The sequence below is a fragment of the Candoia aspera genome, chromosome 2 (assembly GCF_035149785.1).
Source record: "Candoia aspera isolate rCanAsp1 chromosome 2, rCanAsp1.hap2, whole genome shotgun sequence".
In the NCBI taxonomy this organism is placed as follows: domain Eukaryota; kingdom Metazoa; phylum Chordata; class Lepidosauria; order Squamata; family Boidae; genus Candoia; species Candoia aspera.
The window spans coordinates 192,790,196-192,807,013 of record NC_086154.1 but is presented as its reverse complement, the minus strand read 5'-3'; the positions used below and the strand labels follow the sequence as shown (position 1 = coordinate 192,807,013).

At 37.6% G+C, this 16,818-nt stretch overlaps 1 protein-coding gene across 1 annotated transcript in view; it reads left to right on the top strand.

Annotated features, from left to right (window-relative positions):
* The window catches only part of RIC1 (RIC1 homolog, RAB6A GEF complex partner 1), a 70,837-nt gene extending 54,281 nt beyond the window's left edge, over positions 1-16,556 (top strand). The window contains exons 16-26 of the mRNA XM_063295072.1: positions 189-349; positions 951-1,089; positions 1,980-2,093; positions 2,806-3,534; positions 3,986-4,144; positions 5,163-5,299; positions 5,750-6,036; positions 6,575-6,772; positions 13,501-13,678; positions 13,822-14,010; positions 14,696-16,556. Of these exons, the coding sequence (XP_063151142.1) occupies positions 189-349; positions 951-1,089; positions 1,980-2,093; positions 2,806-3,534; positions 3,986-4,144; positions 5,163-5,299; positions 5,750-6,036; positions 6,575-6,772; positions 13,501-13,678; positions 13,822-14,010; positions 14,696-14,984 (2,580 nt within the window). The 3' untranslated portion in view covers positions 14,985-16,556. The remainder of the gene's footprint in view (positions 1-188; positions 350-950; positions 1,090-1,979; positions 2,094-2,805; positions 3,535-3,985; positions 4,145-5,162; positions 5,300-5,749; positions 6,037-6,574; positions 6,773-13,500; positions 13,679-13,821; positions 14,011-14,695) is intronic.
* The last annotated feature ends 262 nt before the right edge of the window (positions 16,557-16,818 follow it).

Sequence of the window (16,818 nt, the reverse complement as noted above, 5' to 3'; positions counted from 1 at the left end):
AGGATAGTGAATGAAGAAGGTTAGTATCATGATACAGATGAAAAATCCATTCTGTGGAAAATCTCCTGGTCAAAGTGTAGATCAGCCAGGCTTCTTTGTAAGTTTCTCATGGAACGATAGGGCTTGAAAATTAGTTTAAATTCTCTTTATAGATTTGTGATCAATAATATTCATTATTATTCTTTCAGCTAAGGGTATATTTACGAACAGCCAATCTGGACAATGCATTTGCTCATATCACCAAAGTGCAGGCAGAAACATTATTAATCAGTGTCTTTCGGGACATCATAATTTTGTTCAGAGCAGACTGTTCCATTTGCCTTTATAGTATTAAAAGAAAATCTGATGGGTAAGTATATTTTGAATATGTTATACTTTGAATATATATGTTAATTTTATATATATGTGTGTGTGTGTGTGTGTTATATAATTTGTTTTACTTTATTATTGCTTTAGTTTTAGGGCATGGGTGAGGGAGAAGGAAGTGCAGGTAGCCTTTGGTGGAACCCTCTGAATCAGATTTGAGTAGTGTCCATTTCACTTTTGTTCATTCTAATGTGACCACTTTGTAAACACTAACACAGAGTTCAGTATTACAGGCATTAAGTCATGTTTAGCTCAGCAGATACTTCATGGGAGGGAACCCAAGGAAGCTAACCTTAAATATGAAAAACATTTTCATTAACCAGTAGCATTAAGAAATTGCCAAAGGAATATCTAGTTAATAATTCAGTGTATAGCCTATTGTATTCTGACTTGCTTTTCAGTGCTGTTTGCTTTATTTGGTTACATGGAGTATTTGCAATACCTTGGTCTGGTAAGGATTGTTTTATTATCTGAAAGTTATTAACATACAGATAAATAAATATATGGAGTACTTTTTTAAGTACAACAGATGATTATTTTGGACTATTAGGAGAATAACCACTGGGCTTTTATTTGTCTTTCAGCCCTAATCCTACTGCTAGTATTCAGGTTCTGCAAGAGGTTTCCATGTCACGTTATATTCCTCACCCTTTCCTTGTTGTGTCTGTTACTTTGACATCTGTAAGAACAGAGACAGGCATCAGCTTGAAAATGCCACAGCAGGTATGATGGGTGGAGGGGTAGATGCAGGCTGGTGCCATTTAGAACGTTCTGGGGCTGGTTTAAGCAAGCTGCAATGAAAAACAGGATGAAGTCGCTTAAGAGTGGGAGGTAATTGTAATGTCACAGGATTAATGATTTTGGTGATGGGAAACAGTCCAACAAATTTAGGGGCAAGCTTCTTAGAAGGTTGTTGGAAGAGTAAAAATAAAAGTTACTTGGGCTGTGATTGATTTATTTTCCAAACAGGCTCATTTTATACCTTGTGCCAAGATCCCAACTGCTCAACAGTTAGCAAAATTATTTCTCAATCACATCTACCGGATCTGCGGGTGTCCCATGCGTGTAATTTCAGATAGAGGCGTCCAATTTACTTCAAAATTTTGGCGTGCATTTTTGAAATTAATTGGAGTCCAACAATCCTCAGCTTGTCGAACCATCCGGAAATGGACGGAGCGACTGAACAAGCTCAGTCTACTCTAGAGCAATTTTTACGTTGTTACATCAGCTTTCAACTGCTATTTTTGCTGCTTCCTGTAGAGTAGGTTGAAAAAATGTTGCTACTGAGAAATTGCTGTGGTTCTGCATGGGAGTTTACCTGTAAGGTTCTTAGGGATTCAATATGATACCGTGATGATCAACATCAAAGTAAACTTGGGCAAGATAGGGGATATAAGGTTTAATGTTATCAGTATGCTGAATGATAGCCAGCTTTACTTCTCGGAGGAGGCAGTTGGATCATCAGGCTTATGTCTATGATCAGTGTGGACTGAATGAGACTGAATAGTATGCTTTTGTAAATACAGTGCTGACGATGATGCATTTGAACTTTCAGAAAACTAGTAGTTCCTGCAAAGTTGAAAAAGAATAATAAAGTTTTATTTTTCTTTAAGGCCTGTGAAGCAGAGAGCATTATGTTAAATTTAGCAGGACAGTTAATCATGGTGCAGAGGGATCGATCTGGTCCTCAGATACGAGAAAAAGACAGTCCCAACCAAAGGAAACTTGTGAGTTAACTTATGGGAAGATGTCACTGAAAGGAATGCACATTGTGAATTAATATACATGTATAATGCTTTGTTGATCTTATAATTAAAATACATAGAATTCTTTGCTAATGAATGGCTGCAACTTTTGTGAATTCTTGTAACACTGCTTTTCGGTAGCTGCCTTTGCTTTAGATGCAAATTAGAATTTGCTTCAGTTATTATTTTCAAATAGCACTTGCTTACCCAACATTGTATGATAGTGATTAATATACAAGACTGTTTTCAAACACAACTAACTGTGTGAACCACGGCAGTATCTTCATAAATGTAGAAAGAAAGGGAGCTAAAAATGAATGATTTAATATCTGTACCAGACAGTATTGTAACTGTATTATTTTTAACTGAAACTTTCCTTCATTTCTGTGCTTTGATGACCAATTTATGCTAATACAGAATGAAGAATAATAGATAATGAGCTGTGTTTTTTGATTATTTAAAAATAATATGGGAAAAATACCTTGCAGTAACAGGATAATATGAAAAAATTGTGGAGGAGAATAGGGAGAATTACATTAATTTAGTAAACTAACATTTGATCATGCTTATAGTAAGGAAGAATGAGATGTCAGCAGTGTTATTGTTTGTGTTGCCATATAAAACTTTATGAAGAACTTGTATAAAGGGACAAGAGAAATTAGCTAGTTGATTAATATTATGTCTGTGTTTTCAGCTGCCATTTTGTGCTCCTGTTGTACTTGCCCAGTCTGTAGAAAATGTTTGGACAACATGCCGTTCTAACAAACAGAAACGGCACTTACTGGAGGCTCTGTGGCTCAGCTGCGGGGGATCAGGTATGAAAGTCTGGCTTCCTTTGTTTCCCAGGGACCATCGCAAACCACATTCCTTTCTTTCAAGACGGATCATGTTGCCTTTCCACATTAATATCTACCCCTTGGCTGTTTTGTTTGAAGATGCCTTGGTTCTTGGTGCTGTCAATGACACTGTGCTTTATGACTGTTTATACACTCACAGCAGTGCTATAGAACATTTAGAGGTCCTCTTCCCCTTCTGTATTGTTGAGAGAACATCTCAGATCTACCTCCATCACATTTTACGCCAGCTTTTGGTGAGGAACCTGGGTGAACAAGCCTTGCTTTTGGCTCAGTCTTGCGCCACATTACCATATTTTCCTCATGTACTAGAACTGATGCTCCATGAAGTGCTGGAAGAAGAAGCTACCTCGCGGGATCCCATTCCCGATCCTCTCCTTCCCACTGTGGCTAAATTTATTACAGAGTTCCCCCTCTTCCTACAGACTGTTGTTCATTGTGCTAGGAAGACAGAATATGCCCTGTGGAATTATCTCTTTGCTGCTGTTGGAAATCCAAAAGACTTGTTTGAAGAGTGTTTAATGGCCCAGGATTTAGACACAGCTGCATCTTACCTTATTATTCTGCAGGTAATTGTATTCACTCATCTTATTCTGAAAGTGATATGGTGTGCTAAGCACACAACCCAAAAGGATGCAAGCCTCTTATTTTGATAGAACCTCCTCTTATACTAGCATGCATTTATTAAACAAGGACTGAAATAAAAAATAAGAGGAGGGATGTTAATTATCTTTTTCTTTGGGAATGAAATATATCTATTGCTACTATGCAGTCATCTGTGTAAGTACCCATATAGAGGAGCTGATTCATATAATAGGTGCTTCCAGGCCATTTCCAGTTGGCAATCCTGTCAAAGTCATGGACTGTAAAACAAGGCCATGATTCTTGGACTCCCACAATGAAATGAAAGACACGCAGATTGATGCATGCTTTTATCTGCAGGTTTTTCTGTTTGCTTATTGATGTGCCAAATAAAAAGAATCAGTAGCTTGTGTAAAAAGTGTTTTATATTGGTTCTAGAACATGGAAGTTCCAGCAGTTAGTAGGCAGCATGCAACTTTGCTATTCAATACAGCTTTGGAGAAGGGAAAGTGGGATCTTTGTCGGCACATGATCAGATTTCTGAAAGCCATTGGCTCTGGAGAATCAGAGACACCTCCTGCCACACCAACGACTCAGGTTTGAAAGGAACATGATTGCTCTATTATAGCTGTGTTTGACAGTAATTCAGATGTAATTTGAAAAAAATGTTCAGTCATATGTGGAACTTGCTAACTTGTCTGTTACCTTATCAGATATTTTCCCCAGTGGGTGGATTTTAATGGTACACTAAACCATAGTCCTTTATTAGTTAATGACTAACACTGTATGTGAACATGATTATTTGATAGTTAAGGGTAACCAGATCTTGTAACCTTTATTTGGCATCTTAGGCAAAAGGTCTGCCTAGCTTTGCTTGTGAAGAGTGTCACAAGGCTAGTTTAGGTATTTGTGTTGTTTTAGTCCTCCTGGAAGCAGAATCAAAAAGTTTCCATCAGACCCCATTGTGCTAGTGCTTTTGCCATTTCTAACTTGTTGCTTCTAAATTCCTTGTAGCTGGGTGGTAGGGTATTTTGAGCAAAGGGAATAGGAGGAAAGAGTAATATAGCACAGCACAGCTCAGTCTCAGCAGGGCCACCATTTGCTTGCAGTCAAGCAAAGAAAGAAACCAAGAAGACAGCAAGTTTTCCAGGCTAGTCCTATGCTGTTTTGGTAGCAGATGGCAAGATGCCTGGACAGATGGTTGCTTCTCTTAAGCTAAAAGAGTTTTTGATCTTAGAAAGATATGGGCCTTTTTAAAAAATAACAATATATAGCATTAAGCCTGTCTGAAAGAGTAGTCAATGTCATAATATAGCAAGTAAGCAAGAAAGTTATATCTATTGAGTTTTTGAAGTCATTACAGCTAGGTGAATACTTTTTCAGGAAACATCTGTCTAATGGAGGATTTACTTGAATAACTCAATATTCTGAAATTATATATGTATGTGTGTGTCTGTGTCTGTGTGTGTACATGTGTGTGTGTGTATAAAATGTGCTCTCTGCTTTTCTAGTTTTCAGCCAGCCAGTTCTATGCTTTTAATTTAATCCGTTTAAGCTCTGCCCGCCTCAGACTAATTCTCCAGCCAGCCGATTCTTGTCCTTTTCTTCCATGTAGGAACCTACTTCAAGTGGTGGCTTTGAGTTCTTCAGACACCGCAGTATTAGTTTGTCTCAATCTGGAGAAAATCTTCCAGCTGGCAAATTTAACTTGCAAAAAACCCTGAGTATGCCATCTGGCCCATCTGGCAAAAGGTAATCAAGCAGAAGAAGATCTATGTCTTTTGCTGTCTATTTCATTGAATCAACCCTCCCCCCACACACACAAACAGACATAGACATAGACATAAAATTTTTATCCTGCCTTATTTTTTATAAATAACTCAAGGTGGCGAATATACCTAATACTCCTTCCTCCTCCTATTTTCCCAACAACAACCCTGTGAGGTGAGTTGGGCTGAGAGAGAGTGACCGGCCCAAGGTCACCTAGCCAGCTTTCATGCCTAAGGCGGGACTAGAACTCTCAGTCTTCTGGTGTCTAGCCCAGCACTTTAACCACTAGACCATATTGCAGAAGTTACTGATACTACTTGATGCTGAAATCTCACAATATTCCAGCATGATTCCTAGAAAATTGGGCCAATGAGATAAATAAAATGGAAGGTAGTCTTCGGTTTTAACCATCTTTTTTTCCCACCTTTGTAGATTGAGTAAGGAAAGTGATTGTGCTGAGAATATGTACATTGACATGATGCTGTGGAGACATGCTCGACGTCTTCTGGAAGAAATCAGGCTTAAGGACCTTGGTTGCTTTGCTGCACAGTTGGGCTTTGAACTGATAGGCTGGTTATCCAAAGAGCGCACCAGAGCTGCCTGTGTAGAGGATTTTGTGGCTGCCTTGAAGAAATTACACAATGATTTTCTTTGGCCATTTCCCATTATTCCAGTTTGTTCCATAAATTCACCTCTCAAGAATGGAAAATGTAGGACAGGTATCTTATCCTCACTCTTGTTTAAGTTACCAGAAACTAAGTGTAGCTTTAGAGTAAATGGAACAGAAGTGCAGTTATCTTTTACTTTGTGTTTCCAGATTGAGTGCATGATAACTTCCATATTTTTATCAAATCCATTGTTGATATTACCATAGAGGCAAATTTAGGAGGCAATTTGCATTCAAGTTAAGTTGCAGTGTAGTGCGTTAAGATTAAGCATGTTAATTCAGTCTTTGAAATCATGCTGTATTTAAGCAAAAAATAAAAACATGCAGCAAGTAATTGTTGGAAGGGGGTACTGTCTAGCTGATGAATGTTGCAGTTGAAGTGTTCATAGGAAAGGAAAGAAATGGGTTTGGTTTCATTCTGGATGTGCAGGCTCTACTATATGTGGCTTTGTTAATATATTCTGAAGCTCATGATAGATATTCTGAAGTATTAGGATTTGATTTCAAGTCATTGAAATGAATTAGGCATGAAATCTTAAACAACATGTTTAAGTTGGAACAACAGCTTTTTCACATGCTCTCATTTCCAGTAATAGGTGAACAACTCTTAAAATCACAGTCTGCTGACAGCTTTTTGAACATGGAAATAGACACTGGCATTCCAGATGTGCCAAGGAGTCATAGCTGGTTTGGTGCCATCAGCTCCTCCCAAAGAGAGATGGATACAGCATCTTCCCATGGCCCTCAAATGCAGGAAGCATTCCTCTCGCCTTTATTAAGTAAAGTGGGTGAGTTCTTTATTCTGATATTTGGCTTTCTTTTAGTTTGTTCTGAGTATTTTATCTGAAAATAAAAATATACTTTTCATATATAATGACTGCCATCTGCTTCTTAGGAACTCATAATGCAGGGGGTAAAGGATTAAACAGCAGAGGAAAACCAAACCAATAATATGTTCATATTTAGAAGTAGAATGAATTCAAAATAGGAATTCTATTGGCAGCAGCTGTGTAGAACTCCATTGCAAGATAGCATACATACATGCATACTGACCATGCTAGTCTCTTTTGGGGTAAGCACTGTTCACAAAGTGCCGAAAAAGAATAAGAAATATTAAGTTGAAAAAATTAAATGCCTTAATAAGAAAAAGAATCACAGCTAAAACTAGTTTAAACCAATACCATTCAGTATTACTGTCCTTACATTCCTTTGCTATTAGATTCACATTCTCTCTGTACAGGTAGGCTTCACTTAACAACGGTAATTGGAACCAGCAACTCCATCGCTAAGTGATGCAGTCATAAAGTGTGATGTCACATGATCACACCAACTTACAGTGGCAGTTGTGGCAGTTCTGGTTGAGGTTGTTAAGTGAATCCCGTGCGGTTGTTAGGTGTGACGTCATGTGATTGGTGACCTCCTGACAGCTTCCCCATTGACTCTGCATGTTGGAAGCTGGCATGAATGTCACAATTGGTGATCAAGTGACCACAGGACGCTGCAACTGTCGTAATTGCAAGCCAGTTGCCAAAGACCCAAATTGCAATCAGGTGACCACAGGGATCCTGCAACACCCATAACACACCTTAAACAAGTGACAGAGGCACTTCTTTTCTTTCATTTCTATTTTTTCCCAAGTTCCATTCTTTGATACTTAAAAATATTATCTATCCTTTATTCAGAATTACCCATCACCCTTGTATTGCTCACTGATTCTTTCAGTCTTTCCTCACAAAGAATTAGTGATGCTTCTTGATTCATTTATTTTCCAGGTATAAACATAAACCTATGCTTAAATCACTTATTTGAAACAGATTTTTTTCTAAGCAGATACTCATCAGGCAGTCACTATTCTCATTCATTCTTGGGTATTTGAAAGACCCAATTACTTTTTATGTAGTTACATCTCATTTTCAAATATCCATTCACACTTCCTAACAGAATATTTTTTTTCCTGGGTTGCATTAATTCCGAATGTTGCAAATATTTCCCCAAAACTCACCCCTGGTTCCTTATTTTTATATTTTTATTTATTTATTTAATGTGTATATGCTCCCAGCAAAGTTGGCTTGCCTTGGGTGATAATGGTTCTTCTGTTATCACTGTTCACTGAAGTGTAACATGTAGCTATCACCAACTGTGACTTTATCTTACTTTCATAACAATTTAGATGATACCAGTTCATACCATCTAACATACATCTTGTCCCTTTCAATCACAATTGAACCAACCCTTTCACTTCCATGCATGTATTCCTCAGCTCCACAAAATTAGTGCCCCTTCATTCATATCTAGTACATCTTTCTCCTTTCTCTAAGTTTCACAACATACTACATATCTGGTTTTTATTACTTCATTTTGTTTGTTAATCTATGTACTTGTCTTACATTCTAATTTGCAGTCTTCCATATACCATGGTCATCATCTGATGGACCGGTAAATACTGATATCCAACATCTATCATAGCTTTGGTCAATCAAGGCTCTCAGATAATGCCTTTCGGTAGTAGACTAGGTTACCTGCCTTAGTCTTAGTTTAATTTACTTATTACAAACTATGACCAGAAAAAAAGAAAAGAAACACATCACCCAATTAATTTATAACAATTTATGACTAAAATCTTAGTTTTTATTATGGTATATACAGAATTCCATGTTAATAAGGACAGTAGTGGTCAGTTATGGCACACTTTGACCAGTATGCCCCAATGTCCAGTTTTATCCCAAGCATGCTCACACTGTTTTCTGCCAGCTGGGATCATTAATTTAGAGACTACCTTTCCAGCCAACATATTGTTGCTTGCATCCCACCAACTAGGGGGTACACACTCAGGATACCTGCAAAATATAAACTACTTTAAAAAGTTAGCCTTTAGAGTTTGAGACCTAAAAAAAAAATCAAATCTTTTTTGAAAGAGGTGCATGTTTGGAAAATCTCCATAAGAAAGGAATATCTGATTTTCCTACCAACTCACATATCAAAAAGGAAGGGATTAATGACAGATGGTCTAAAGAAAAATATGCAAAAACAAGCGATTAAAGGGCTTATTTAGCATCCAATATAATAATGTCCTTGTAGTCATGATTTCCATTGCTAATCTACAAATCTTTATGGTTTCAGTTTTACAGCAAAGTATTGAACAGTTGCTAACATAGTCTGTTATAGATAACAATCAGAGTTGTTTTAGTTTTTTATGTTAAAATTAGACAAGTTTCGAGCTCTGATGTTGATAGGAAAAATTTCATGAGCCATACTGTTTAAAGAACTATTAGCTCATTCTGTAACCTCCAGTCACCATGTTCATTCTTTACACACATACCTTTCCCAAATATGGCCTTGTCTATTAGGTTTTTGACAACATTCTCCAATTTATGTACTTGAGAATCATATTATACAAGTTTTTCTGATCCTTGATTGATTGATTACGTGCCATCAAGTCATTTGCAACTCCTAGCAACCACATAGATAGGTGATCTATCCCTAACCTGTTCTTTCATGCCTCCCAACAATGCACTCATTGCCTCTGTAATTGAGTCCATATACCTTGCTGCTGGTCGTCCTCTTCTTACCTCTCCTTCTTCCTTTCCCAGCATTAGAGCCTTTTCCAGAGCTGGGTCTTAGCATGATGTGTCCAAAGTAGGATAATTAGAGCCTGGTCATTTGTGCCTTGAGTGAGAACCCTGGGTTGATTTGTTCAGTGATCCATCAGTTTGTTTTCTTGGCTGTCCACAATATTCTCAGGAGTCTTCTCCAACATCAAAGTCCAAAAGCATCAATGCTCTTTCTATCCTGCTTCTTTAAAGTCCAACTTTTACTTCCATAGAGTGTCACAGGGAATACCATGGCTTGCACGATTCTGATCTTTGTAGGTATAGACACATCACAGCATTTGAATACCTTTTCCGAGGCCATCATGGCTGTTCTATCAAGTGCTCGTCTGGGGTGTATTTCTTGACTGCTTGTTCCTTTACTGTTGATGGTTGATCCTAAAAGGCAGAAGCTATCTGCCACTTCGATATCTTCATGGTCAATTCTAAGGCTGCTTGTTCTACCTGTTGTCATTAATTTGGTCTTTATACTTAATTTTAGTCCCATTTTTTCCCTGTGCTCTTTGACTTTTAGTACTAGGTCTTGCAGATCCTTTGCACTTCCAGCTATCAGGGTACTGTCAACAGCATATTGCAGGTTATTGATGTTTCTTCTTCCAGTTTTAAAACCATGCTGATCTTTCAATCCAGCTTCCCTTAATATATATTCTGCATATAGGTTGAATAAATAAGGGGAGAGTATACAGCCTTGTCACCTTCCTTTGCCAACTTAGAGCCAGTCTCTTTCACCATGTTCTGTCTGGACTGTGGCTTTCTGACCTGTATATAAGTTTCTCATGAGGACAATGAAATGTTCTGGGATTCCCATTTTTCTGAGCACATTCCACAACTTGACATTATCAACATAATCAAAAGCTTTTCTGTAATTGATGAAGCACATACTGACTTCTTTTTGGTACTCTTTGGCTTTTTCAGTGTGCATGGGCAATAATGTCTCATGTTCTTTGGCCTTTTCTAAAGCCATCTTGAACTCTAATCTGCATGATCCTAAGCATTATTTTGCTGGCATGTGAAATTAAGGATATTGTACAATAGTTTGCACACTCTGTTAAGTCTCCTTTTTTTGGTATTGGAATGTAGAGTGACCTTTTCCAATCGGTTGGCCACTTTATCATTCTCCAGATCTGCTAGCATAGCTTGGTTAGAACCTTGACTGATTTTTCTTTTGTTGCTTGTCATATTTCAGTGGTTATTCCATCAGTTCCTATAGCTTTTTGACTTGGTAATGACTGGAGTGCTGATCTAACTTCATCTTCTAGTACTAGAGATTCTTGTACGTAAGGAATATCTTCTAAGGAATCTTGGTTTTTGACATGTCTACTGTATAGTGTTTCAATATACTCCTTCCATCTTTCTTTGATCTCCTTTGAATAGGTTACTATCTGTCCATTGGTGTCCTTTAGCATGCCAATTCGAGGTTGGAACCTCCTTCTGAATTCAGAGATCTTTTGAAAGACTTTCCTTGTTTTTCCATGTTTGTTTCCATCTTCAATATCTTTACAGATATTGTTGTAATACTGCTTCTTGTCTCTTCTAACAGCTCTCTGAAACTCTTCGTTAAGTTCCTTTCTTAGATTTTTGTCTTTCTTGGCTTTAGCTTCTCTTCTTGGCAATTTCCACAGTTTGTCCTGATATCCAATTTGCTTTCTTCTCTTTCTTCATTTTTGGCAGTCTCTTTTCACTTTCATCCCTAACAACTTATTTAAGTTCATTCCATAATTCCTTTGGTTCTCTGTTAATGAGGTTCAGGACTTCAAAATAATTCCTGATGTTCTTCTTGAAAATGGTGGGTATATGTACAAGAACATATTGTGGAAACTGACTGGCTTTCTTCTTCTTCTTTAGCTTAATTTGCACATGAACTGCACACGAGCAGTTTGTGGTCTGTTCCACAGTCAGCACCTGGCCATGTCTTTGATGCTATAATTGAGCTTCTCCACCTCCTTTTAGCAATAATACAGTCAATTTTATTTCTATATATTCCATCTGGTGATGTCCATGCACAGAGGTGTCGTTTTGGTTGTTTGGAGACAGTGTTAGCTATGAAGAAATCATTGGAGTGGCAGAAATTGTTAAGTTGGTCTCCTGCTCCATTTGGTTTTCTAAGCCATACAATCCAACTACATTTTCCTCTTTCATGTTTCCAACTTCGGCATCCCGGTCACCAATCCCAAGCAGCACATCTTGCTTACATGTTCTGTTGATTTCAAATTGAACTTGATCATAACACTTACCAACCTCCTTTTCTTCTACTTTGGTGGTTACAGCATAAACTTGAACGATCGTCATATTAAAGGGTTGTCCATAAAGTCTAATCAATAGTATTTGGTAATTGATTGCATTGTAACCAAGTTCTTTTGTTGCTATACCCTTCCTAACTATAAAAGCAAGACTATTCCTTCTTTGTTTTTCATGTCCTGGGTAATAAACGGTGTGATCTTCTGACTGAAAGTGTCTGATCCCTGTCCATCTCAATTCGCTGATGCCTAAGATGTCAATTTATAGTTTTTTCATTTCATCTTTCACTGTGTTGAGCTTTCCTGTGTTCATGGTTCTTACGTTCCATGTTCCTACTATAATTCTACCTTTGCAGCTCTGAATTTTCTTTTCCTGTATGGCAATATCAGCAGCTAGATGTCCTGAAGGCTTTAATCTAGGCATGTCATAAACACCATTAGTACTCCAAAAGATGCTCAGCTCTTCCTCAGTAGCATGTTGAGTGCCATCCAACCTGAGGGGGCCATCATCCGGCACTATATCACCCATCATTTTGTATTTTCTACCCATGTGGTTTTCTTGGTAAAAATACAGGATTGGTTTACCATTGAATTCTCCTGCACAGTATAAGTTGATACCTTTGCCATTTACTGTATATTCTCAATCGTTAGGGTTTGTTTCCTTAATGAGTTCCTTAATCTTATTCGCCCCATATATTCTATTGAGTTTCTCTTGGCTTTAATGGACCTAGCTTTTCCTCATTGTCTGTATTTCTATTTCAAAATGCTTTATAATACTAAAGTATAAATGGAGTTCACATGCTGTCTTAACATTCAAATGGCTTATGGATGTTTTACATGTATTTGCAAAGGATTTGCTCTACTAACTCACAGACACATTTCTTTGTTCTTTATTGTTGATGTATGAAAGCATTATCCGTGAAATACTATTTTCATATATAGTTTATCACTTTGTTTTGGGTTTGTTAAACAAAGAAATGAGAACCAAACCCAGTTGAGCTCTAAACACTAAAGCTCTGACTTTCTCAATTTGACAAATAAGTTTCTATTGGGCAACAGAGAAAGTAGCAGACTTTCAGTAATTCGTTTTCATGCCTTGGTCCTAGATATTCTTAGTTTCCATGAAGTACTGGATGTGCTTGGCCAGAAGGCGGCAGTAGCATACCATTCCTGTACTCTTGCCAAGATAACTGTGTGGGTACATTAGTGAAATTGGCAGGAGTTGAGTAACCTTTAGTGGGTGTGCATTGGATGAATTTTAAGCATAGCCTCCTGGAACCCCTCCCCCCGGTTTATTGTGTTGTGTTGTTGCCTTGTGCCAACCCCTTGTGACTGCAGATTTGACAGGCAGTGCAAAGCATCGTCATCTAAGTAATATGCACGTCTGCCAGAGAAGCTGAGCCTCAGATCCCAAACTCCTAATATGGAGGCTTCAGGAGAATAGGCCTGAGTCATTCGGGACATTGGCAGGGTTGCTGGAGTCCACCGTTACCCTCAAACCTGAATACGGAACGTTAGTTCTAATAGGCCAGGTTGCTTTTAGGGAAGTTGTTTGCTCTTAACGATTGCAGAAAGGAACCCTCTGGCCAAGTTACTTTGTACTCCGCCAGGCTTCCCGTGTAACTTCAGTGAGCGTTTCTCAAACATTCATTGTTTTGCTGCATTTGACAGGTGACGAAGGGAGCATTGGCTCTGCAACAGATCTGACAGAAACAAGCTCTATTGTGGATGGAGACTGGACTATGGTGGATGAAAATTATTCCGCCTTGAGTCTGACGCAGTCTGAGTTGGAACATCTCTCTTTGGAGCTGGCCAGCAAAGGGCCACACAAATCACAAGTTCAGCTGCGGTAAATGAGCTTGGAGTTTGTATCATTTGTGTCTTTGGGATTCCTTTGAGTTGTTCTTAGAACATGGGGACCAAGGATAACTATCTTGTGGGAAAATTGAACGTTTCTCTTGCCTTAGAAAGTGACTTTGGGTCTTTTTGTAGGTATTTGCTTCATGTTTTTATGGAAGCAGGATGCCTGGACTGGTGCATGATCATAGGCCTTATCCTTCGAGAATCTTCAATAATCAATCAGGTGTTTAGTCTAGCGCAGTCTTCAGAGGTTGACGGAGAGACGCTGCAGAACATTAAGACAGGATTGCAGGCAGTCGAAAGATGGGCTTCTACCGACTGGTGAGTTTCATGAGCCTCCTTTACACTGGCTCTCTGCAAATAAAACTAGCTCCTTTGCTAGGAAGAGCAGTATTCTGAACACTGTAGGTCAGATAGCAAAAGTTCATACTTAATGCTTAACCTCTTCAAAGAAGGTCTTCTGTATGTTGAAATACAATGCCTGATAAATTGGCCTTAAAACACTGTGGAATCATTTCATAACTGTCTCACTTTTCCTGTTAGCACTTTTTTGACAACAGAGTTCTTATTTCAGGATTTAAAGATATGTAATGTGAACAGAGATGTATGCATCCAATGATGTGCACGGTATCTTCAATTAGCATATTTCTGATGGCAAAGCAGCAGGTTGCAACAGTTGCTTGTCTTGAAAAGGCTAGGGAGTTCCAAGGCTGTAAATTAGACTGCAAGAAAGACAACCACCACCACCACCAGATAAAAGCTTTGATAAACCACTTCCAGGTTGACATCAAAAAACCAAGATAGTTATATCTATGTGATCACTAGAAACCAAGCTCAGCTTAAGGGAAGCTTTGAACACCATATACATTTTCATTGTGCAAAGGGCATCCACTTGTTGTGTTGGCTTAGTACACTTAACGTTAGTGACCAGGGAAGGACAATTGCCGAATTTGCAGTCCTAAAATTATTGAACTAATTGCTTCTTTTCTCATCTGATATTCTTTAGTCCTGGCTATAAGCCATTTTTAACCATTATCAAGCCACAACTCCAGAAGTTGAGTGAGATAGCAGAGGAACAAGTGCAACCGGAAACCTTTCAGCCTATAAACCTATCAAGGGTGGCAGAACAAGCCAGTCCAAGGGCAGAGGAAAACCGGACTTCAGCTAACCATAGCGCTAGTCCTCAAAACGACGCTGGTCCTAGTGCTACAACTCGACGTGATGAGGACATGATTGGACTGGAGAAGGAAGACGATCCCCTTCAGGAAGGCAGTTACGATTGTACTGTCTCCTAATAGCATTGTATAAGATAACTGTTTTAGTAAAGCTTCATAATGATGGCATTCAAGAATATTGCTTTTGGAAGAAAGTAATCAAATCTTTCAAACATACAGGTTTAGTTTTTCTTTGTTTTTGTTTTTAATGAATACTTTTTTTTTTATATGCAATGACTAGGGAATCTCCTTGAATTTGTGAATGCATCCCAATAAGCTTTCTCAGTTCTTTTGTTTACCTGATTATATGAAAAGCAGCAATATTAGCTTGTATTCCAAGATGATTTATTTTGAAGCTCTTGTTAAGGCTTTCTGTTTTCCCCTTAATCATGCAGAACAGTTGCTCTGTATCAGTGTGTATGATCTTTATTGTGTTTTTTTTAATGAAATAAAAAATCTTGGAGACAATTCTAAATTTGCCCATCTGCACCACCCCTACCCTCACCACAAGTTTTGAACCAAAACTTGAACAAGTTGACAATGAAGCTAGCTGGGATGAAGTGTAGATTCATTCTGCATAGTTTAATTGCCTAAAGCAAATTATGGCCTGATTAAGTTCTGTTCTACAAATTATGCTTTTTGATATCACCAAATGTTATATATTAGAAGTTGTAAAATACATTGTATCTTTTGTGAATACTCTTGTATATTCTCAAGCTTACTGGTTTATGCTTTTGGTCCTTGCTCCACAGTGTAGGGTAGCTTTATCTATCTTGCATGTTTGTACTTTTAACTCCAGGAAAACTGAAAGTAAAGTTGCACCTCTATCAGGATGCAGCTGACTTTCATCTGGTACCATTTGCAGCTTCATTTTGTCATTTGGTCTGTTCAGATGTATTCTGAACAAAAAGATTTTAAATGAATTACTGAATCCTTATTTATTTCACTTGTAAAGATGCTTTTCTCAAGATTATTTTTATGTAAATAAAACCACCTTATATATTACTGCTATTAAGATTTTGTAATGACAATGTACAGTGTATATATTTAAACCACCATCTTGCTAATTTTTATAATGCGTATACTTTTAACTAAGAAAAGTTTATTTTAACTTTCATACAATATTATAAAAGACTGGCTGTAGCAGAATCTCATGTTTGCTTTGAGGTACTTATTTTTTTCAATCTGCTGTGTTCAGATTGATATTATATTGATGTGTAATATTAAATACCTGTAACAGTATTAAAATTCAAATATTGTTTGGCCTGTACTATTTGGTTGGGAAAAAATGCAACACTACTTTTTCTACAGAAACCTAACACTTATTTTTATAATATGGGTGTAATTAATACATAGATGGACCCAAATCATTTATCTTTTAGGTAATATGAGAATCAGTGTCAGCCACAGTCATAGTTCTTGAAGTTCTCTGTGAATTCTGAACTAATACATTATGAACAGTCAAAAGAGTCGCCCAGAAAAACTTGTTCTGACTTTATATATTTGTTTAGAAAGGCATGGTTAAAATGTCTTTTTATTGATTAATGTAACTAGACAGATTTTATTGCTGTTGTGTAACTTTTACCATTGGTAAGACTAAGTAGTGGTACATGTGCAATAACTTTTAAATAAAATGAAAAGGGGTGGAAATGACCTAATTTTCCATACTTCTGACATTGTATTTTGTCTACCATCAAGGGCACAAAAATAGCCATTTTTCTTACATCAGAAAGAAGAGGTATTACTTTTGTACACTGTAGTGTTGACATGTTAATGGCCATTACCACCACAGGTTTAAACAATATACTGCTGAGTATAGCTCTATACTAAGGCTAAGCAGCATTTTTTTTAATAGCATTCATTGCATGCATTATGTCCACTGCTCTTAATTCTGTTACTCTTAATAAGCCCTTTT